The 22,478-nt window shown below is 35.7% G+C and overlaps 1 protein-coding gene, 1 long non-coding RNA gene and 2 pseudogenes across 5 annotated transcripts; 2 read left to right on the top strand and 2 right to left on the bottom strand.

Moving 5' to 3' along the window:
- The first annotated feature begins 2,801 nt into the window (after positions 1-2,801).
- Positions 2,802-7,546, top strand: LOC140982577 (uncharacterized). Of its 2 annotated transcripts, XR_012176308.1 has the most exons (4): positions 2,802-5,815; positions 5,915-6,069; positions 6,979-7,148; positions 7,366-7,546. It is a non-coding gene; the product is annotated as an uncharacterized lncRNA (long non-coding RNA). The 2 variants fall into 2 exon arrangements; XR_012176306.1 differs by having other exon boundaries at positions 2,904-6,069.
- An 825-nt stretch (positions 7,547-8,371) lies between these two features.
- On the top strand, positions 8,372-10,732 carry LOC140972035 (replication factor C subunit 3-like; annotated as a pseudogene).
- Positions 10,733-10,847: 115 nt separating this feature from the next.
- On the bottom strand, positions 10,848-13,733 carry LOC140982549 (probable arabinosyltransferase ARAD1; annotated as a pseudogene).
- A 4,810-nt stretch (positions 13,734-18,543) lies between these two features.
- Positions 18,544-22,325, bottom strand: LOC140982557 (NADH--cytochrome b5 reductase 1-like). 3 transcript variants are annotated; one of them, XM_073449124.1, is made up of 10 exons: positions 22,256-22,325; positions 21,854-21,980; positions 21,176-21,317; positions 20,933-21,023; positions 20,741-20,818; positions 20,168-20,248; positions 19,978-20,067; positions 19,616-19,681; positions 18,970-19,056; positions 18,544-18,885 (listed from the first exon to the last, which is right to left on the bottom strand). In XM_073449124.1, the coding sequence occupies exons 2-10, from the start codon at positions 21,957-21,959 to the stop codon at positions 18,793-18,795; spliced, it is 834 nt and encodes a 277-aa protein (XP_073305225.1). In that variant the 5' UTR covers positions 21,960-21,980; positions 22,256-22,325; the 3' UTR covers positions 18,544-18,792. The 3 variants fall into 3 exon arrangements, with proteins under 3 accessions (XP_073305225.1, XP_073305218.1, XP_073305232.1); XM_073449117.1 differs by having other exon boundaries at positions 22,151-22,295; XM_073449131.1 differs by lacking the exon at positions 22,256-22,325 and adding an exon at positions 22,156-22,228.
- Positions 22,326-22,478: the final 153 nt, after the last annotated feature.

The raw sequence follows: 22,478 nt of genomic DNA, 5'->3' as shown, positions 1-22,478 counted from the left end.
CAACACACTTGAAATAATTAATTATGTTAGTATAAACAACAAAGGAGGAATGTGTCGTTGTGTTCTATTATTCGTCAAATCTGATTCAAACAAATTACTGATAACAGTTTATTTTTATTTTTTTTTGGAAAAATATCATAACGAAATCAAATACCTTGAAAACAAAATATGTTAATACTCAAGACTTAAAAAATATTCGAACTAAAAAGAAAAGTACTCAAATTAAATATTTTTTACAAAAATCCAATCTGTTAATTTTTATTGTATTCTAGAAAACCCAAATGCATGCTATCGTAAACAAATTAATATTTTGATTGTATATATTTGTCCGAAGGTCGTAACCATATGTTTTTATTAATCATATTTAAGTAGTCTTTTGGATGAAATTAAATATTTCTTATGATTTTGAAATTAGGTTGGATTTCACTACTCATATATTATTATAAAATAATTACGATTACATACCATTTTCTAATCGAATATCGAAAATTATTTGATAGCAATATTCCCCAACACAAAACTAAACCACCATTAAACAACACAAAATTCCATGAAATTTATTATAAATTAAAATTTTAAGTATTTTTATTACAACTCATATTATTAAAATGGGTGGTTTCGTAAGATTGAGGCGTTGAGTTTAACATTACGGTAGCTTCTGCAATTACAAAATACAGCCCAAGCCGCCTTCATCTTCTCGCGTCAACTTTTTTTCATTATAGCAAAGATCAAATCTTTGCACCCGCACCCATTTCACCATTTCCCTTTCTCAACTTTCTCCTGCGTGCTCAAAATCCGTGCTCAAAATCAAGGATGAAGGTAATCTTTTTCTTAATTCTTGCCGCCATAGCCATGTGCACAACACTGATTATCAAAAGAAAACCAAGATTTCAGAATGTCAACCACCGATGAGCTTCTCGAAACAACATTTCGACCAGTTTCCGAACCCGCGGCTCATAATAACGAGACTATTTCATCACCACTCCGTCCATTCTCCCTTCTACAATGCGGGACACACTAAAGGATAGAGCTGACTTCGATTTGATCGGCTCAATAGCACGCATATCGTCTTTCATTCGATACCCCAAGTCTCGAGTTTCTCCATCGACCAGAAAAGTCAGGTTTTTTGCGTATGTGAGGGTCAGTGAGATAAAGCTCGAACAACTGCTTTATATGGACACGGGAAGTAGCTTGCTTTAGTTTAACTACCAACCGTGTGGTTTGAATGTCTCGGAACCAATATTTAACCCAAAACGATCTTCTACGTACAAAGCAGAAGATTGAAACCTATCGGATTATTGTGGTGGGATAGGTGTTCGAGTGTGGTGTGATACATGTAGTCGTTGTTCATATCAGATACAATATGAGAATGGTGGTTATAGCGTGGGGCATCTTGAGAGAGAATTGTTGGTATTTGAAACCACGAAAAAACATTTATTTGGAAAGCGTGAAGAAGTTATGGAAGATATTGACATTGGTTGTGTGAGAAAGACGAGTATCTACACTAATGGAATCCTAGGATTCAGTAGCAGTAGGGTTTCTCAACTGAAACAAAATCTTTCTCCAAATTTTCTTACTACTTAGGCTACTATGATGATAGGTCATACCTATACAACACTTTAATCATAGGGCATCAAGCTAAGCAGCTCCGGTATGGATCTCCTTTGATTATTCAAGGTGAGTATTATATAAATTTAATAAGAATCCGAATCGGAGAAAACTTTGTTAGATATCGACGCTAGTATTTTAAAGAGAAATCCAAATACTTACTCTGGTGGGATGGTGGTGGACATGGGCTCCAGTTTAAGCTTTCCTAACTCAAGTCGAGTATTGAAAATTTGATACGGGAATTATGAATGTAGTGACTTCTTCTTTTATTCGAAGCTAGAGCATTATGGTCAAGAACCACACCAGGTTGTGCTACTTCGAAGAGATGGATAGAGATTTAGACAAATTTCCTACCGTCCAATTTCAGTTTGAAAATGATGCATTCTTGGAAGTGGATGAGCGGAGTTTATTTCAACAGGTTACAGTGGAGAATTTTTGCCTAACATTTATGCAGTCAGAGCCGGTATTAAAGAACGACTTTAGTATTCTAGGTATTTTAATATAGTTGGGTTACTACATCGCATATGATCTAGAAAAAATGATGTTTCCGTTCCAGCAGATGGCTTGCGATGAAATAGATGGATATGTGCACAATGAGCTATAGCATTTATCAGCAACAAAATCGAGCTTCGACACTGAAATGTTGACTATTCAGAATTCTGTGACTATCTGATAATATCTAATTAGTTTTTTGTTGGTTGTTTAGTCATAATTTTTCTTTGTGTATGTTTCACAATCCTACTTTTTATCAGATTTTATTAAGTTCATTAGAGTGGTCCAAATTAGTATAAAAAATTCCATAAGTGTAGTGCCAAATTAACCGCATAGGACTCTGTTTCTTGATTGTTTAAAGCAAAAGAGCACAACCACACTTAATTTAAATGCATATTATCATTAATTAATTGTAGTAATATCTTATCAATAAGAGAATCAAGAGATGAATTAATGGAAAAAAGAAAGGATCAGCAAAATAAATCAATATATTCTTTTCTTTCCTTTTTCCATGAATTCATCTCTTGATTCTCTTATTGATAAGATATTACTACAGTTAATTAATAATAATATGCATTTAAATTAAGTGTAGTTTTTGCTCTTTTGCTTTAAACAATCAAGAAGCAGAGTCCTATGCGGTTAATTTGGCATTATACTATGAAAATTTTTATACTAATTTGGACCACTTTAATGAACTTAATAGAACTTGATAAAGAGTAAGATTGTGAAACATACACAAAGCAAGATTATGACTAAACAACCAACAAAAACTAGTTAGATATTATCAGATAGTCACAAAATTCTGAATAGTCAATATTTCAGTGTCGAAGCTCGATTTTGTTGCTGATAAATGCTATAGCTCAATGTGCACATATCCATCTATTTCATCGCAAGCTATCTGCTGGAACGAAAACATCATTTTTTCTAGATCATATGCGATGTAGTAACCCAACTGTATTAAAGTACCTAGAATACTAAAATCGTTCTTTAATACCGGCTCTGACTGCATAAATGTTAGGCAAAAATCCTCCACTATAACCTGTTGAAATAAACTCTGCTCTTCCACTTCCAAGAGTGGATCATTTTCAAATTGAAATTGGACGGTAGGAAATTTGTCTGAATCTCTATCCATCTCTTCGAACTAGCACAACCTGGTGTGGTTCTTGACCATAATGCTCTAGCTTCGGACCAAAGAAGAAGTCACTACATTCATCATTCCCGTCTCAAATTTTCAATACTCGACTTGAGTTAGGAAAGCTTAAACTAGAGCCCATGTCCACCACCATCCCACCGGAGTAAGTATCTGGATTTCTCTTTAAAATACTAGTGTCGATATCTAACAAAGTTTTCCTGATTCGGATGCTTACTAAATTTATATAATACTTACCTTGAATAATCAAAGGAGATCCATATCGCAGCTGCTTAGCTTGATGCCCTGTGATTAAATTATTATATGGGTATGACCTATCATCATAGTAGCTTAAGCAGTAAGAAAATTTGGAGAAAGATCTTTGCTTAAGTAGAGAAACCCTACCGCTATCAAGTCCTAGGATTCCATTAGTGTAGATACTCGTCTCTTGCACAACCAACGACAGTATCTTCCATAACTTCTTCACGCTTTCCAAATATATGCTTTTTCGTGGTTTCAAATACCAACATTTCTCTCGTAAGATGGCCTACGCTATAACCATCATCCTCATACTGTATCTCATATGAACAACGACTACATGTATCACACACTCAAACACCTATCCCACCACAATAATCCGAGAGCTCGCAATCTTCTGCTTTGTGTGTAGAAGATCGTTTTGGTTCAACTACTGGTTCTGGGACATTGAAACCGCACGGTTGGCAGTTAAACCAAAGCAAGCTACCCCCGTGTCCATATAAAGTAGTTGTTAGATCTTTATCTCTCCGACACTCACATACGCAAAAAACCCGATGTCAAAGTGCAAATGAGTTTTTAAACTCTGTAAACCTTCATCGAAGGGTGTCCAAGACGACTATGCCATACTAATATTTCAACTTGATTAGAGATATCTGGAAATGATGAGTTAACATCCAGAACATAGAGACCTGCTTATCATTTTAGCTTTGCCAATCATTCTCTCAGTTGTGGCTTCCAGGATGGTAAAGAAATTATGATAGAAACTGATCCCAGTTTGTGTGTTGGCAATAAGAGAGCATAAAGAGAGTAAGTTAAATCTGAACTCTTGTATGTAAAGTACGTCTAAAAGAACCAAAGGAGATCCCAATCGAACATCGCCAAAGAATTTGACATTGATGTATTCATGATTAGGCAAAGTTACTCATGAATTACCAACTGCCTTAAGAGACATGAAAGCATTTGCATTGGAACAAATATGTCTAGATGCTCTGGAATCGAAGATCCAACACGAAGAATAATTCAATATACTAGGGACCAAGATGGAGAAACAAGTACTTGTGGCAGGATAATTAGTCGCACCATCTTGTTGGTTATCTTTCTTGTCAGTAGCGAAAATATGTTATACAAACATGGCCATGAATTGTTCCATTTGATTCTTGTCAAAGATTTGGAAGATGTTTGGAGCGGAAGCTTCAGGTTTGCCATGGGCTTCAGATGGAGGCATCTACCCAGAAATTTGATTCACAGGGGCAGAAGAACTCCTATTCACATGTTTGGTTCGATGCTTGTATCCGGGTGGATAGCCATGTATCATGTAGCACATTTCAACCGTATGACCAGGAGCATTGCAAGTGCAGAAGGCCTGCCTTTTTGAAATTTTTGTTGTGCACTGTTGTTAATTTGGAGCTGAGACTGCTCACCTTTAAGTACAAATGTCATGCCATTGTTTGGAATTGCGGTGTTGGATTGACTTCAATGGTTCTTTGCCTTTCTTCTTGTACAACCAAGGAAAAAACTCGATTAATAGGTGGCAGAGGATCGAGAAGCAAAATTTGACTCCTAACTTGAGCAAAAGAGTCATTGAGGCCATGAGAAACGCCATAGTGTAACATAGGCATCAATGTTCTTGACCCCGTTGCAGATGCACTTCCCACAATTACACATGGGACGAAATTGGTTTTGTTCTTCCCAAAGCGCCTTGATCTTGGTGAAGTAGACACTGATCGGATCCTGATCTTGATGAAGATTAATTAAATCTCTACGAAGTTGAAAGATTCTAGGTCCATTGTTCTGTTGAAACCGATCTGTAAGGTCTTTCCAGATTTCAGCAACAGATTCTGCGAATAAGATACTCGCGGAGATGTCCTTGGATACTGAATTTAATAGCCGACTATGTTGTTGTTGCGAATCCACGTACTTACCAAATTCAGTTCAGATTCTGATGGCTTGGGAATTGATCGGTCAATAAATCCCAGTTTGTTCTTGATTCCCAGACTCCTTGATGCAAAATTTTCACCGGTGAGCGGTTGCAAGACAAGGATGAGCCCCGGATTATCTGAGTGATGTAAAAAATAAGGGCTCAAAGGTTCGTCAACGGCATATCGGAGTGGTAAATTCCACGCAGCAGAGTTAGTGTTCGCCACAAATCAAGAGGTGAGTGAGAGCAAAAATTTCTGGAAATTGAATAAGGAAATCGCCAATCAGGATCGGATCGAAGAATGTGCGATGTCGAGCCGAACCACCACTCATACCATATTACAAAGAAGAAGCAGAGATAATTGAATCCAACCAATTCATTTTACTGATTGAGGAGAGAATGAGTTCGGTGTATTACATCCATACGCTTCTATCTATTTATATACATGTTAACTAATTAACTGCTATTTAACAGAATAACTACTACTTAAATATGAAATCTGATTGCAGGTATTATATCTAATAGTCCCTGAGGTGAGAGAGAAAAAATTATGATGCTTATCCACCAACATTGGAAGTTTAGTTGAATGACAGTAAAATATATCTTCATAAATTTACATGTTGCCCTCCAGGTGAAAGTAGAGAACAAGATTTGGAAATTCGATGTAAGTATTTGCATCTCACAGTTGATATTATATGAATTGCTTTATACCTATTCCATGAGAATAAGGATCATTTCTTTCCTCGAAAAACTATGATTTTCCGAAAATAGGTATCATTGGTCAAATGCTAAGGAACTCTTTAGAAATCTCTGGTCCAGCTACTATTAAGTGTTGTTAAAACAAGTTGGCTTACTATTGGCTACTTTACCCTAGATTAGTTGGTTTCCCTAATATCTTGATTTCCGGTTATTCAGAGAAATGGAATATAGATTAAAGACTAACATGTTTACCAAGATGTTCCTGATATTATTCATTGCTAGTGATCAGAAGAATTTTTGTTGTTCGCAAAATCATACACATATGTCATAATTCAGTTTGAGCCAAATCTGGCTTGCATAAGAGCTTTGAACCAACATCATTGTTTTTACACAGGCCGGGAGAGATTTAAAGACATTTCAATCTCAAATGGCTTTCAGAGTTCTCAAGTAGTTGCTTAGGCAATTGTTACTTTTAAATCTTATTGGCGATAGAATATTAGTTACAGAACTCTATCTCCCTTTAGTTTGCAAACTTAAGTGAGGGGATATTAGAAGCATAGAGTAAGAGAAGTTATTAAATATTCTACCGGTCAGAAGACGTGGGAAGTTAGTAGTATTGTTTGTAAGATCATTCATATTTTGGTTCAAGTTATGATAGGATGTGCAGAAGGCTAAAAAAACATGTGGCTGTTTCTGATCAATTTTCTGTTTACTATCTCCCCTTGCATGTAACCATCGATGTCACTAGTTTAAGAGCTTTATTTTGGCTAATAGAATGAACAGTAAGATGTCTCAATTGCGTTGGTATCACAATAAATTACTTCCGTGCTTCCTATTGATTTGCTGCCATAAAAATTGATGATTTGTTGCCCAGGCTGGAACCAGATCTATCGAAGTAGAGCTTACAACTTTGTCATGCACACACCATGTGGAATTCAATCCCAGTGATGCAGGGTTTCAAGACCGATATGTAGTTCAAGAAATAATTAAGGATATGGCCAAAAATCGACCTATTGACACTAAAGGGGAAAAAAGGTTTCAAAGGTAGTTCATTCCATGTCAGTTATGCCCTTCTTGGAATAGGCGGACAGTATATATTCATTCATTAAATTGCTATTCTAAATCACCGTCCTTTGAATTGCTGGATTAAAACATTATCGAAAAGGTGAATTCAATAAGTTCTTGGTTCCTGGATAACTTAAAGTTCATCATATTTTTTAAAAATCTCTTTCATTTAATGACAAGTTATGTTGAACTGTAGTTCTAGTGCTAAATGAGGTTGACAAACTGTCAAGAGAAGCCCAGCACTCTCTCTGAAGAACAATGGAGAAATACAGTGCATTTTGTAGACTAATCCTATGCTGCAACGGCTCCTCCAAGGTTACTGAAGCGGTCCGATTTTGTTGTTTGAATATGCGAATAAATGCTCCAACAGAAGGGGAGATCGGTGACTCTTCAATGTTTTTAGTTGCTCCATAAACAATAGCCTCATAAGGATCTATCTATTTTCTCTATAATGTTGGAGCAAATCAACCTAACGTAGGAAGTATATTATGCATGTCTCCGTGATGCTTTTATTCTATGCTTCTTAGTAAACAAGGGTTCCATGTTTTTAAATCTTTTTTAGCAGTTCTTATATTGGATGTTTCTTGTGTTGATTTTGAATAATTATTTCAGTTTTCTGTGTTTTTATTTCTCTCTTTTACCTGTCTAAGGAAACTGCTGTTATGTTACTGCAGTCGGTAAAGTGCTGCATGAGTCTTTGGTATTTGGATTTATTCTATGCTTCTTAGTAAACAAGGGTTTCATGTTTTTAAATCTTTTTTAGCAGTTCTTATATTGGATGTTTCTTGTGTTGATTTTGTATAATTATTTCAGTTTTCTGTGTTTTTATTTTTCTCTTTTACCTGTCTGAGGAGACTGCTGTTATGTTACTGCAGTCGGTATAGTGCTGCATGAGTCTTTGGTATTTGGATTTTTTTTTAAAAAAAAAAACATCCAATCTTATGTATCTGAAATTAGTTGAACACTCTTTTAGCAACTAAAAACGTCCTCCTTTTTTCTTATTACATACCTTTTTTGAACTGTATTATGCTGTTAATTGAAATTTTAGACATGATTTAGAGATTGATAACAACTGTTATACAGCTAAATCTTTATCTTAAATATAGTCTGCTATACATGTCAACTGATAATTCTAAATAGTAGATCAGTTCCTCTAATTTTTCTTTCTACATCTTGACCTTTTCTGTTATTTGCTCCGAATAATGAATTCATTTTCAACGTCAGATTGTAAAGGTGTTGGAATTTATTGTGGCAAGAAAGAAGGGCTGCAACTGCCATCTGGATTTGCCGATCGCGTAGTACAGCAATCTAATAGGAGTCTGAGAGGGCAATATTGTTGTTTGACACTTGTCGTGTCCAACAGTTGAGTTTTACTTTAGTGCTGAATGCAGCTATGTTAATAAGCAATTCTACATTAAACACTAAAATTGTGAGTGTGCTCTTTTCCGTAAGGTACCCTTTCACAAACAAACAAGTGATACCTCCAATGGATTGGGAGGAATGCGTTTCTGAAATAGCATCAAACATATTCAAGGAGCAGAGTCCTAAATGGTTTGGCATTATATTTCTTGGCTCAAGGATTTTTTTTTGTTTCTGGAACTGTTCAAATTTGGATCACCTTACTGTTTCTCTAATGATTTGTGGACCAAATGTGTTCTTATAGTTATATTTTTCATGTGACATTGTTTTAGTAAAAGATGAGTAATGTTGATGACAAGGAAACGGAAATCATGTCTCTAAGGGACGAACTTCAACCGGGTTATTTTTGTACTCTGTAATATCCATGTTTGCAGATAAATTTCTGTTAAACCATGTGCGCTTAGTCTTCTATCTTGCCTTGTTTTTTTGCCATCACAATATTTGTGTTTCCTTTTTATTGTATATATTTGGCCCTTTGTCGGATGAGGTTCTTTCCAGATGTTGGCAGCCAAATGCTTCTTGAGGTACATGTATAGTGGAAAAAACTAAACTGACAACTGAACTAAAGGAATGTGTTATCGGCAGACCATTTTAATCAGTAAAGCACAGGACATTAGCTTAGTTCAATGAACTTAATGTAACTGCAGAAAGAACCTCTACCATAATGAAGTAGCCCTGTTAATGCAATAATGCCTTTCCTGTCGGCAGTTTTGTGTATTTGTGGTGTTTCACCTTATTGTTTATGTTGGAACAAATCTTTTTAATTTGAGTTATTTTTTTAGGTTGTTTGAGGTCCGAGGAAAGCTGTATGAACTACTCATTAATTGCATTCCTCCAGAGATCATTTTAAAGGTTCCATATTCTACTCTCTTTATTACCTCTACCTCGAGTTGAACAAATTTATTATGCATATTTGCAGTTGTGAGTTGAATATTTTGATTTTTCTACAGAGGTTGGTTTATGAACTGTTGAAGAAATTGGATTCTGAACTAAAGCGTGAGATCTCTTATTGGGCTGCATATTATGTAAGTGAAAGAGTCTAGTCCATAGTTTTCTTCTCTGTCAGACGTTATAAAAATCTAATGCTCTTGCTCTGGAGTATAAGGTCTGTTCATTTCTGTTTTATTCTGCCATTTTCCATAATTAAGAAGCATCTCAATTTTAACTATTGTAGGGATACTTCCCAGGAAAATTATTTTGTTCTTGCTGTTTTAGTTCTTTTTATTAAATTCTTCCCCTGAACTTATTTGGCAGTTTTAAAATGATTTTGGTATTGGAGGCCGTAGTTCCCAATTCTTGTTCTGGGTATAATGTCCACATGCGGTGCTTGTACTGCCAAAAAAATCTAACAGCCAGTGTTATGTTGTAATGGATTAAAATATCGTCTGTTACTCATTTCATCAATGAATTGAACTGATGATTAACTGTTGTAAAATTCTATACCAGGAATTGCATGTTTTATGTATTTAATAAACTTCTCATTCTCAGGAACACAGATTACGTCTTGGCCAGAAAGCAATATTTCATGTTGAAGGTATGCATGCCATGCATTTATCTTCCTTGACCATTATCCATACCTAACCTCTCCAATGTTACAATTTGCATCGTTTAGTTGTTATCAAAATCCATCTGTACAATGGCATCGTTTGATTTGTAATGGAAGGACATCTTATCCTCCGTACGTATAATTCAGTGCATATTAGTTAATTTCTTTATGTACCATCTTTCGGACTTGATCTTACAGGCTACAGCAACGTTAGAAATATTGAAATATAGAGATTAGCAGTTTCCCACTGAAGCAATTTCTGAATTTATTTCATTTCTTTCGCTTGATTTATCTTGCAGCTTTTGTGGCCAAGTTTATGAGCATCTATAAAGGTTTCCTCATCGAGACGTTTGGTTGAACTTGAGAAAAACGAATTGTGTGAGGATTTTTTGTGGCTTATTTCATCCTCACTTTGTGTGGAATTTGATTTGCTTGCTTTGAGTCGAGGCTTTGCAGTTCACGATGTCTTATTTTGGCTTCATTCTAATCTCTTGACCCAATTTAAATGTTCAAAGCTTGAAGCTTAAATTTGGAATGTATAGAAGGATAAATACGTTATATGTATATATTTTTAGTCTGAAATGTGATTTTTATCAAAATATGAATATTCATAACTAGAGCCTAAATGCATTTTTCAGCTATCTGGAACGAGACTTTTGGCGTTGAACAATTTACAATATATAGATTAAGATTAACCAAGTGAAATGCTTGCGACAAACGTAACGAAGATGCAGGATATGCTTGGTTCTTACCAATAATTAATTTAACAAAGAATCTATGTCATCCCAGAGGCTAGAACCTACAAAATTTATTAACCCATTGGCTAAAAGAATGAACAAATAGAACAAACTAAAATCTAATACTCATCTATTTCATCTCCAAAAAAGTGGAGGGAGCATAAAGCCCGATAATCAATCAAGCAAGATTTCTAGGTACAGCAACAGACTTAATACCTTCTTCTCTAGGGGTGTTTGCTTGAAAAAAATCGACCAGCCTTGTGAATCTTTAGCTTGACAGCAGGAATTTTTCGTGAAACGGCCTGCCATATCATCTGGACAGCATCATTTGCTAGTGACGGATACTGAAACTTATAAAAGTTTTCAACTTCTTTTAGTCTTTCCCACATTCTGGTCCAGTCTGCCTTGGTAATGTTCCGGACAAGGTTTAGTAGGAATTTTTCTTTGAGAGCATCAGATGCACGGACAAACACACAGAATTCTGAATAGTCAAGAACATCTTCGTACGGAAGCTCAATTTCATCGCTGATAATGACAGGTACACAGTGGCTAGCTATGGCATCAAATAGACGGTTTGATGATGGAGTGTCGCCTGCTATGTTGAGGCAGAATTTGGATGAGCGCATACCAGTGGAAGCTTGTTTGATACCATCTTTTTGAACACTTCCAAATGCGAAGTGCACACCCTTTTCATTTTTCAGCATGTAATACAATTCTTGACGAATTATGCCGCCCTGAAAGTAGCCAAGAAAGTGTTTGACGTAGTTCAATTAAAGAAATCCTGAAGCTAACTGTTCCAAGGATGAGTAAAATATCATACTAACTTAGCAATTTGCCACAAGCATCATCAAATTTCTATTAACAAAAAACAATGGCAATGTCATAGGGATTCATTCATTTTTAACACTGAAGATTAAATAACTACAAATAATGCATATTAGCCAAGACATAAGTGATAAAATATCTTCCGAACACGGTCGGTTAGCAACTTAAATACCAAGTATGAATTGACAAACAAGAAGAAACCACAAAAATCATATCCTTTAGTTTCTAATCAAACACAATTTAACCTATCAGTAAGAACTAAATCTGATGGGACATAACTTTTAGGAATCCAGCACATGTTGCAATACTCAAAGCTGCGTGTAAAATATACAAGTATTTTGCCTCAGAGATACATGCATATATCTAAGGAACAAAGGTTTCTTACTTCTTTTCGATAAATAGCCCCTTGGAAATAGAGCAACGTCTTGCGACTATCAAAATCAGATGCATCATCTGTATAACTTCCAACAACATGCCTGTAAGGCGCAATTACGTCTTTCTCAACATTAGCAATAGTTGGAGGATACCTTCCGAAATCTGAAAGAACAAATATTGCAGGCCAGAGCTTCGTTCTAGCATCTAAAAGGCTATTCGGGTGGTGGGCAATGATGATATGATCATTTCCACCAGATCTTTTCCATTCATGCTGAGCCGTCAAAAAAGTAACCAATTTTTCCTGTAATAAATTATTAGTACTCCTTTTCTGGTTTGGCTTCAGCTTTGAGTACCTATTATAGCAAATGGATGAAAAGAAAGGAACAAACACAACATCAGCTTCGCTAGAATTATGTACTCTAATAGCACTGCGGCCTCCCAAGTCTTTGGTAAATTCAGAGTTCAGGAGATCCAGAGTCAGCCAATATTCTATGCTATGCTGCAAATTCAATCCACCAGGGTAGTCAGGGACCTCGGAACGAATATCCGGCCAAACAACACCCCTTTCCCGGCCTTTCCAACCCAACAGATTAAAATGGAACTCTGATGGCAAGTCATACATGAAAACCCTGAGAATCTGCTGACTAGAACCACATTTTCTTGAATTTCTACTAAAGATCACAGCTTCTTTATTATATGGAGCTCTGGCTGGTAGGTTTCCGTCAAGATTATTAATTTTTGCCATGGAAAGAAACTTGGAATAGTCAATAGAATAAGTTCGGCCAGTCGACCTTAACACTAACAACCAAGTTAATACGAACACTGCTAATGCTAATAAGAAAAAAAGGAACAAATATCTATGAGTAAAGAACCCCATTTTCGACATTATATCCCCAATAAGTCTAAATTCGATAATAAAAAAAAAGTTGGAGCAAGACCGAACCAAATTTCAAACACCGTTGCTCCCTTGATTTCTATAATTACGAAGACTGGAAATTCAGAGAAAATCTAGGCATGGAAAAGGGGAAGTAATATGCCCAACTGTATAACACTTCATCAAGAATCACATTTTAAAGTAGGTCGCATGCACTGACACACACCAGATAACCCAACACAATAAAGAATCTGATATAACAAATCCAACACTCTTACATAAACAGTAATTCGGAGTAGAACAGAAAAGAGCTGATAATCAATGCAAGAAACCGGGTTCCTCGAATGAAAAACGCAACAAGCAACAAAACCCAGATGGCATTTGGTTTCAAACAGTCGACTCAACGAAAACATTCAAGAAAATAAGCTAGAGAGCAACATACATCTGGAAAAATGGAGAAATAATGACAAGGAGATTGAGAGAGAAAAGGTCAATGAAGGGGAAAAAAACCGAGCACCAAGAAAATTACATAACTAAGGGGGTGGCCATGTTGATGAAATTGACCTCCAATCATTTGCGTTTTTCTTTGGTGATTTCGATTTTCCCTTGCGAGGGGTATAAGAAGCGGCCAGCGGACTCTCTTACATTAAGCTTAGTCTCTATGAATTTAAGAAAAACAATATATATTTTAAATTTTATTTTATATATCTTTACTATATAATATCTTTACTATGTAATAAACATTTACTATATTACAAAGTTTATCATATTATAAAAACTGTTTTGCTCCGACTTAGTTACACGGATATCGAATTTCATATATAACACTAAAAATTATTATTGCTAACTATTTATAGACAAAAATACAAAAAATATATATTCTTTCAAATTTTACTCCACTGATTATTGTTACTTCACTCTAACATCAAAATTCATCAACTTTTATTTCATATCATCTATATTTTTTTATTCTTTTTTTCTAATTTTCTAATGCTAAAAAAATTTAATCTTATTCATTCGTTTATTTGTAAATATCATTTTTAAATTTTAAACCAAATACCAAATGGAATTTCAAATACTTCAATTTCCAAATCCAATTCCAAAACCATATTTTGAAAGAATCAAACACACTGTTACTATTGTTTAATAAAGAATATGGGGCAAACCGGATCTCCAGTTGAAAGATTTGAAAAATGGAAAAAACTCGATTGTGAAATCAATGGGCAATTAATCTCATAATTTTTATAAATGGGGTTTAGACTTTCACGAGGGTGTAAAATGCTATTTGTCCAAATAATATGATCGTTGGGATAATTTTTCATAACATGGGTGAGGTCGGTTTGGCACAAGAAGCCTGGGCCCAGTGATAGCTCTAGGCGTGTTCAGAGTTCGCTTTTAAATTTTAATATTTTCCGTTTGGTTCCATTTTTTTTTAAAATTATATTTAAATATATTTAGTGAGAGGTTATATTTAATAATTTATATGTTATATTTAAATAATCAACACTTTATTTGTATTTTTGAGTTAGATGTTATATTATAAAATTTGAAAATAACAGCTACAACATTTTAAAATTTTAAATATAATTTTCATTTTCCAATATAAATATTTTTCATTTTCAATTTATTGTCGTAGTAGATATATATTTACACATATATTTTAAACTCAGTGTTATAAAAATCCGCTCTAAGGTTCACTTAATTAATAACTTAAGTAGTTTTAAATTTTTTTAATTAAGTCATTTTGATATAATAAATATTATAACAATCATTTATATATTTAAAAAAGATAAATAAACTTAGTTACTTGAAATTACAAATTTAATTCATTTATTCGAAATTTTAAAATATTTTTTTATTGCAAATACTTGATTACTTTTCAAGGAAAAACTTGAACGATCCTGAGTTGATCTCAAAAAAAGCTATTTAATAACTATAAATAAAAAACAATAATTTTTTAACAAAAAATTCGGTCCACCCAAAAACCAAAAAAAAAAAAAACATTTTTTAACCGAATCGTTCAATTCATTTTGGTTTTTTGGCTTCTACCATTATATGTTGGACATTCCATAGTTGGGCCACCCGTTCTGCTCATAATTGGGTCACCCGTAAACTTCACTCTGCATATTGCAGCTAACCCGTTGTATCACGAAAGAACGAAGAATATAGAAATCGATTGTCATCTAATTCGAGAAAAGATTCGGGACAAGCTAATCGAGATGTCGCACATGCCTACATACCAACAACCAACGGACTTGTTAACAAAAGCGTTGAGCAAGAGCCAACACCTATATCTATCATACAAGCTCGGAATACTTGATCTATTCCATGTTTGAGGGGGAGTATTAAAATGTTTTTTTTTATAAATGAGCTAGTTTTTGGGGTTGAGTTAGGTTCAAGTTCTAATCTTAACAAATGGTTTGCCAACACGGACGGAGAGCTCGACCGTTTAATCTATAACTCGGGTATAGATATAAAGCCATGACTCTGCAGGTGCAAAAGGTGCATTCATCTTGATTGAGGAGATCTTAATGAATGTGATCATGTGTCAACCTTGGTGCAGGGCTTGATGTGACCTTCATCTGTAAAGGAAAACCAAATCCTTCAAGATATGTATTATTTGGACGACGTAGGTGAGAGCGATGATCGTTCGACTGTATATTTGAATCAAGCACACAAAAAAAAATATCTTTGATAGAGACCAGTAATGTCCCCGAGACCGGCTACATATGCTTTCGTATCCCAAAATCAATATGTGAAGAGATCGAGAGAGCTTGTGCTAACTTCTGGTGGGGTATGGACGTCGGAAAAAATAGAATGCACTGGAAATCTTGGAAAGCTCTTTACAAACCAAAGTTTATAGGTGGACTGGGCTTCCGCCATCTCGAGACGTTCAACAAAGCACTGCTAGCGAAACAAATATGGCGGGTTTTACAGTTCCCTGAGTCGCTGGTTGCCCGTGTTCTTAAAGCACGTTATTATAAATATCAAGATATCTTGCATGCCTCACTTGGAAGTAACCCTTCTTACATCTGGAGATCACTACTGTGGAGTCGCCCCCTCTTGGAAAAAGGCTTATATTGGCACGTACGAAATGGGGAACGAATTGACACTTTTGCAAGTCGATGGATACCTGGCAGGGACGTGCAACCAAAGCCTCCACAGTACAGTGATACGTATGACAAAGTCAGCTCCCTTATTCTGAATGGACAGTGGAATGAACAGATTGTGCTTGACTCTTTTCCTCCTCATGTGGCAACAGAAAGTGTTAGATATTCCGATATACCACTCGAACCACGAGGACTTCATATATTGGGCCTATGATCCAAAAGGTAGATATTCGGTCAGAGAAGGATATAAGAGGGAAATTGGATTCTATGAACCACCGGACCATAGCTCGGAGATTCACTCAAAGAAGTGGAAATTCATTTGGTCTATGTCGGTACCCCCAAAAGTCCGAGTATTCTGGTGGCGCATTTTTCACAATATTATCCCGACATCAGTCAATCTAATGGCTCACCACGTCCCGATAACTGGCAGCTGCCCATTATGCCACTTCGGATATGATACAACTCATGCATTATTCTCTTGTTCATTGGTTAAAGGCTGCTGGAAGACGCCTCATTTTTTTCCCTTGTTGAAACAGGTACAATTTTTGGAGGTGTTTGATATCTTCAGTTGGATGAAGGACAAGCTAAGCCGTATGGACTTTGAACTATTCACTATAAACACTTATGCGATGTGGCGTGAATGACTCAATCTCGTACATAACCAAGGAACACTCGGAAAGGGAATTAGCGTGAATTGGAGTGACGCGCTGCTGCGAGAATTCCAAGAGGCCCAACGAGTGAGGTTGCTGAATGGAAAAATTGATACGTCAGGAAACTCACCGAAGACATGGACGGCACCACAGGTTAATGAATTAAGGCTAGATGTTGATGCAGCTTATAATGAGAACATGAACGACTTTGCTGTAGGAGGAGTGGTTCGTAACCATGAAGGCCAACCATTGATAGCTTTCGGGACGAAGATTCGGAAGCCTTCTTCGATCGTCTATGGAGAACTGGCCGCCATTGATATAGGAATGAAGATTGCAAGGAAACATAATCTCCTTATCAATCAAATCACATCAGAATCTCTATTGGAAGTGCAAGCAGTCACCCATATAGATGAGGACCTTAGCTATGTTGGTACCTATGCTCAATATATCTGACGATCCTTCGGTGAACATAACGGAACCACCTTAAATCACATTCGGCGCACGGTGAATGTCGTTGCAGATTCACTGGCATCTTTTGCTATTTCTCACCCAACTTCCTTTACTTGGAAGCCCGATGACTTTCCTTATTGGTTTGTAAAACTTGTAACCAAGGATATTTCTCAATCTCAATAATACTACAAGTTTTGCGATCAAAAAACTTTATAGGTAACTTTTTCCTCCCTATAAATAGCAGGTTTTCATCATCTCGTGTTCTATTTGCGTTTAGTATTTTTTTTGCAGTTCTTAGTCAGATGCACCTTTTACAAGTACCTAACTTGAGGGTCGTAGGGATGCACTGGAGCTCACCTCCGACCCCTTTTCTAATGGTCATGTTTGTGATTTACAGCCTTTCCTCAGGTGATCCCAGCGGCAAGATAGCCGTGTCATGTCATCCGCGGGAGTTCAACTCTTCACAAAGCAACTGGAAAACGCATACCTTTATTTTTAATGAAGTTGTGCGAGATGATCGAGGAGTGTTTCTTTTTGCAAAAGCTCGTCAATTTCTGGGTAAGTTCCCTTCCCTCCTTGCTGAAGTATATGTTGTGCATATTGTTGTTCTAATTGCATTACACTTCCAGTAGTCCGCCTGGATTTTGGAGACCATCAGTTCTCACTGGAGACTCCATTAATTAACTTTATTCGGAAATTTTATTTGCTCATTTCCTTGCCATCCAGGGCATTCACCAATGGCATAATCTAGATCGTACAGATTTTTGTCCCATATAATTAAGTTCTTTTTGTAACTACTAATGATATGCTTTTTTTTATACACTTTTGTGCCTTAAACCTATGAAAATATTTTGAGTTAAAAAAATGAGGTATTTAAAAAAAAAGAGTTGATCGAAGTTAAAAAAAAATACCCCGCTCACATTTAAGTTGAGAACATCCAATTTTGAACCGAAAAATGATCAATCACAACCCATCTCTATATAATTTGAAGGGTATTTTGTGTGATGTCTAAGTCAAGAAACTTGTTTAGGTATAATCTTGATTAAAGTAAATCTGATAACGTTAGAAGTTAAGGTCCAGAGCTCAATGGATAATTCAAAAAATGAAAAAGAATTGACAGCGCAAAAAAATCGAAATGATCAGAACTTCTAATGGATTTTTTTCTTACTTATTTCTCATTTGATTTTAAAATTATAATGATAAAACATTCTAAGAAGCTTATAACACAACCAGCTCTATTTCTTAGTGGGGAAAGAAAGGTGCTTTCGTCTAAAAAATGTGTTCTTTAATTAAAAAGAAAAAAGAAAAAATCAACCTTGAACCAATACGAAGTATCCAATTACACACAGACGGAGGACAGAAGCCAAACACAACAGACAAGCAATAGCTTCAGAGAACAACCCAAGATGGCAAGATGTATCTATCGAGAAGTCGAAATACATGCAGCCTTCACGTGTAATGATATATTTTGTTGATAAATCAATCTCAACAATAACATGATAACCCCGGAAAAATTCAACCATTCTGATTGTCATAAAGTTCACAAAATCCCAACGGTACAACGTGCAAATCTAGAATATCTCCCCCAAAAAATTAGACTAAGTCACGTCTAAATAAAGGCGAGATGTCAGGAGAAGTTAGAATTGGAATTGCATCTCGGAGGTGTATCCAAGAGCGTCGAGATGGCCAGCCATGGCTTTGTTCATCGGTGGAGGGCCACATCTAAGAATCTGCAGAATCATATCGTTAAACTTAGCTCTTGAATTTTCTTCCATCACGTTTAGTGATTTATCTAACATGGCTGAATTCCAAACCTGGATATCAGAGGCTGGTGCAGGGCAGTGAGCTTGAATCATTTCCTTCGAGACGAACCCCACGCCACCATTCCATTCTTCTGGAGGCTGTATAAGTTCAATAGCAACCAACAAATATAGCTATTTAGGCAGGTAAAAAAGCACATAATAATTCATATTTTAGAGGACAAAATCAAAATTTTAAGAAATCGTATGCATGAATTTGACAATTTTTTTTCCATTTGAGGATTAATGATGTTAATAACAAAAATTCCCAAATCCTAAGCTTCTTTTAATTACTTTCCAGAAAAACAGCAATAACCAAGAAGCTAAAACAGATCGAGGAAATGTCCAGTTTGACCACTCAATCGAGCAAACCCTTGAAATCCTATTGGAGGAATAGCTTCCAGCAGAGAAATCATTGCAATATGGATTGCAACAGATTATATAAGAAAAAACTAAGTGCTAACAACTCTTTATTCAGTTAACTCTTGCAACTTTCTACAGCCAAACGTGGAGTTGTTAACAAATGGCTTAGTTTGTTAGCGATTACAGTCACAAAGAAGACGAAAGAAGTCACATTGAGAATCGCAAATCAAATCCAAGTAGAACGTAAATATTCGAAATTCTACAATAAATAGCATAAAGAAACATTCAATTTATTTACCTGATTAAGGACGTAGTAAACTTTGAAACTGTCAGGGTAATTTTTAGCAAGGCTATCCAACTTATCCTGCGACCAAGAAGCACAAAAATACCTTATCAAACACAAATTGAAATTCTTATACTTATTCCAACATTTATAACACAAAACAAACACCCTACGAGTTTTTGTCTAGATACAAACACACACCATCAGGTTCGAGGATTACAATTACACCTTAAAGGTTTGGTCAGCATTACAAAAAAAATTCCATGAAGGTTTAATTAGCATTGCTTTTACACCCTTGCTGGAAGGGGTCGGTAAATTTACAAACTTCACTTGCATGCAGCATTCAAATGGACAGTACATCGAGATTCAGAAATTACCTTCAGCAAAATGTCCTCCAAGGTAACATTAGCATAAATTAAATGCACCTTTGTTCTGTCGGTGGGGTTTTCAAGAATTGCTCGAGTAACCTAAACCAAAAAAATGAAAAGAAAAAATTTTAAATTTCATCTTATCATTATATCTAAAGAAAGAAATAAAAAGAAGATTCTTAATACTGAAGAGTTTAACCTGGAACATTGGTGTAAGTCCAGAGCCTCCAGCAAGCATTCCAAACGCTCTCACCTGGCCTGGTTTATAATTGAATCGACCCTATAAAAAAGAGCTTCTCAATTCAACTAGGAGGTTTGAAGCATGTATATGTGGAACCAACTGCATGTATAAAAAAAAGTAACCAAGACAATGTGATACCACTTTCAAAAGAAAGAAAGAAACATGTGAATACAAAAACTAAGCCAGTCGAATACCACAATTCGAAGTTAGCTACGGATTCATCAATGATCTATTGACTATCGACTGTTTAGAATGGCTGTCGTGAATCTAAATTCTGTATCTCGCGCATGTCAAACATTCAACCTAGAGGAATATATGTCAAAGACAAATGTAAAATAATGTGTACCAAAAATACAGGGAGAAAAGAATGTGAAATTTCTTAGGCCTTGCGCAATCCCATTACTGCAACAACTTAGACTTTCAGGCGTGATATGAGACCAACAAACTTTTTTCTTTAATTTTTCATTTCATTCTTCAAAGATTTAATGTTGCCTCTTAGGGTTAAAGAAAGCATATTGAGAAAGAATGTACCTTTGGTCCTTTCACAGAGAGATAATCACCTTCACGCATTTCTCGGAAATGGTGTGACATTCTTCCTTGAGGATACATCTTTACAAATATTAAAAAAAAAAAAAAAACTAGTGAGCCAGCAGAAAGATAACGATAGATTATCATATCTTCATCCATGGAAAATAAAAGAAGGGCGAAAAATAGGGAATCCACCTTTATAACTAACTCAAAATATCCAACATCAGAATCCAAAGTAGTCGGAGTATATGGTTTGATGACCTCTTCACCTTGACTATCCTTACCCCTACAACAAAAATAGGACATAAATTTGAATGCGTGAAATAATCAAATCAAATTTTGCTTCTTGTTCTAACTAAAAAAAGATGGGACTTATGCGCCAGAAACACATAATAATTCAATAAAATGATCATTTATTTAAATTCTGCCACAAGATACCTGCAGCTGATGTGTTTTCCAATGGGAAGGCCCATGACAGACGTGGGCGAAGGAAGGGCAAATTTGAACGTTGCCACATTATGGCTGATTTGTGTTTTCTTGACAAGCTTAAACTCCTTGAACTTATCAGGATCCAAGCACACTGTCACGCACAAAGATACCAAGTCAAAATAAAGACAAATATGCATTCAAATATGTCCTCGAGCATCCCAAAGAAGTTTTACCATATTTGAATTGGCAGATATAAAGTATCAATAATGGAACACCCCATAACCCCAAATAATAGAGAAGACGTTGAATTTATTTGCAGAGTTTTAGAAGCCAATAGTCCCAAATATCTAAATGTTGGAGACACGAATCAAATTATACAATTAAACATCCAAGATCTAAAAGTGGTGCTCACCATATCATGTAAGGTTCGAGTTCAACTACGAGAACAGGGATACAAAAACACTAGCACCAAAAAAGTTTCAGACGATGGGAGATATGTTATATTTTAACGAGGAATGTGTCCATAACTTGGAAAAATTAAATCTTTAGGCTAAAAGAAGATCCAACAAATCAAAAGGAATGCTTTTAAGCCCCAAGTAAACTACCGGACTTGAAAAAACCCAGACACCTCATAAATAAAACACAAAAATATACACACCTGTTCTATCGCCAAATAAATCACCTAACCTTTTGGCTTCTTGGGGGATAACAAGAAATATGCAACCCCAACAGCAACTAGACCAACAGCGACACCAACAAATAATTGGCCTTCGGATGTTGCCAGCAAATCCATGGCCCCAAACAATTAGAATACCTAGATTTTCAGAGGTAAAAAATTCACCCAATGAATATAATCTTCATTCAAGAAACGTAAATCCTAACGCATATATAAAACAGCAAAAACCAGAGAAAATATGAAATGGGTTGGTGATTATATATAGTAATTAAGATCCCAAGAACGGCTTTTTCCCATGAGAACGATACCTTACTTCAGACCAAAAATTAAAAATAGTGACTGAAAATGGGCGAGACTCTTTGGAATTACGATACCGAAATGGGGGATGCATAGAATTAGAAATGGACTACTACCTATCCCACCTCCTTCAGTCCTCCACCCCTCCCACCAAATGCTCACGTCTCCGAACCCCGAGGATCCGATACCCGACTCGAATAGAAGACGATATGGAGGGATTTTTAGATCCGATTAAATAATTGGGTAATTGGGTATGAGGATTTTCGGGTTCGGGTATGGAGGCGGGTTTGATATAATCCGACCCACACCCGACCCGAATATCCGTTTAAATTAATATAT

The sequence above is a fragment of the Primulina huaijiensis genome, chromosome 1, assembly GCF_012295235.1.
Source record: "Primulina huaijiensis isolate GDHJ02 chromosome 1, ASM1229523v2, whole genome shotgun sequence".
In the NCBI taxonomy this organism is placed as follows: domain Eukaryota; kingdom Viridiplantae; phylum Streptophyta; class Magnoliopsida; order Lamiales; family Gesneriaceae; genus Primulina; species Primulina huaijiensis.
Note: the sequence above shows the minus strand (reverse complement) of the source record. Positions and strands in the feature narration are given on the sequence as shown.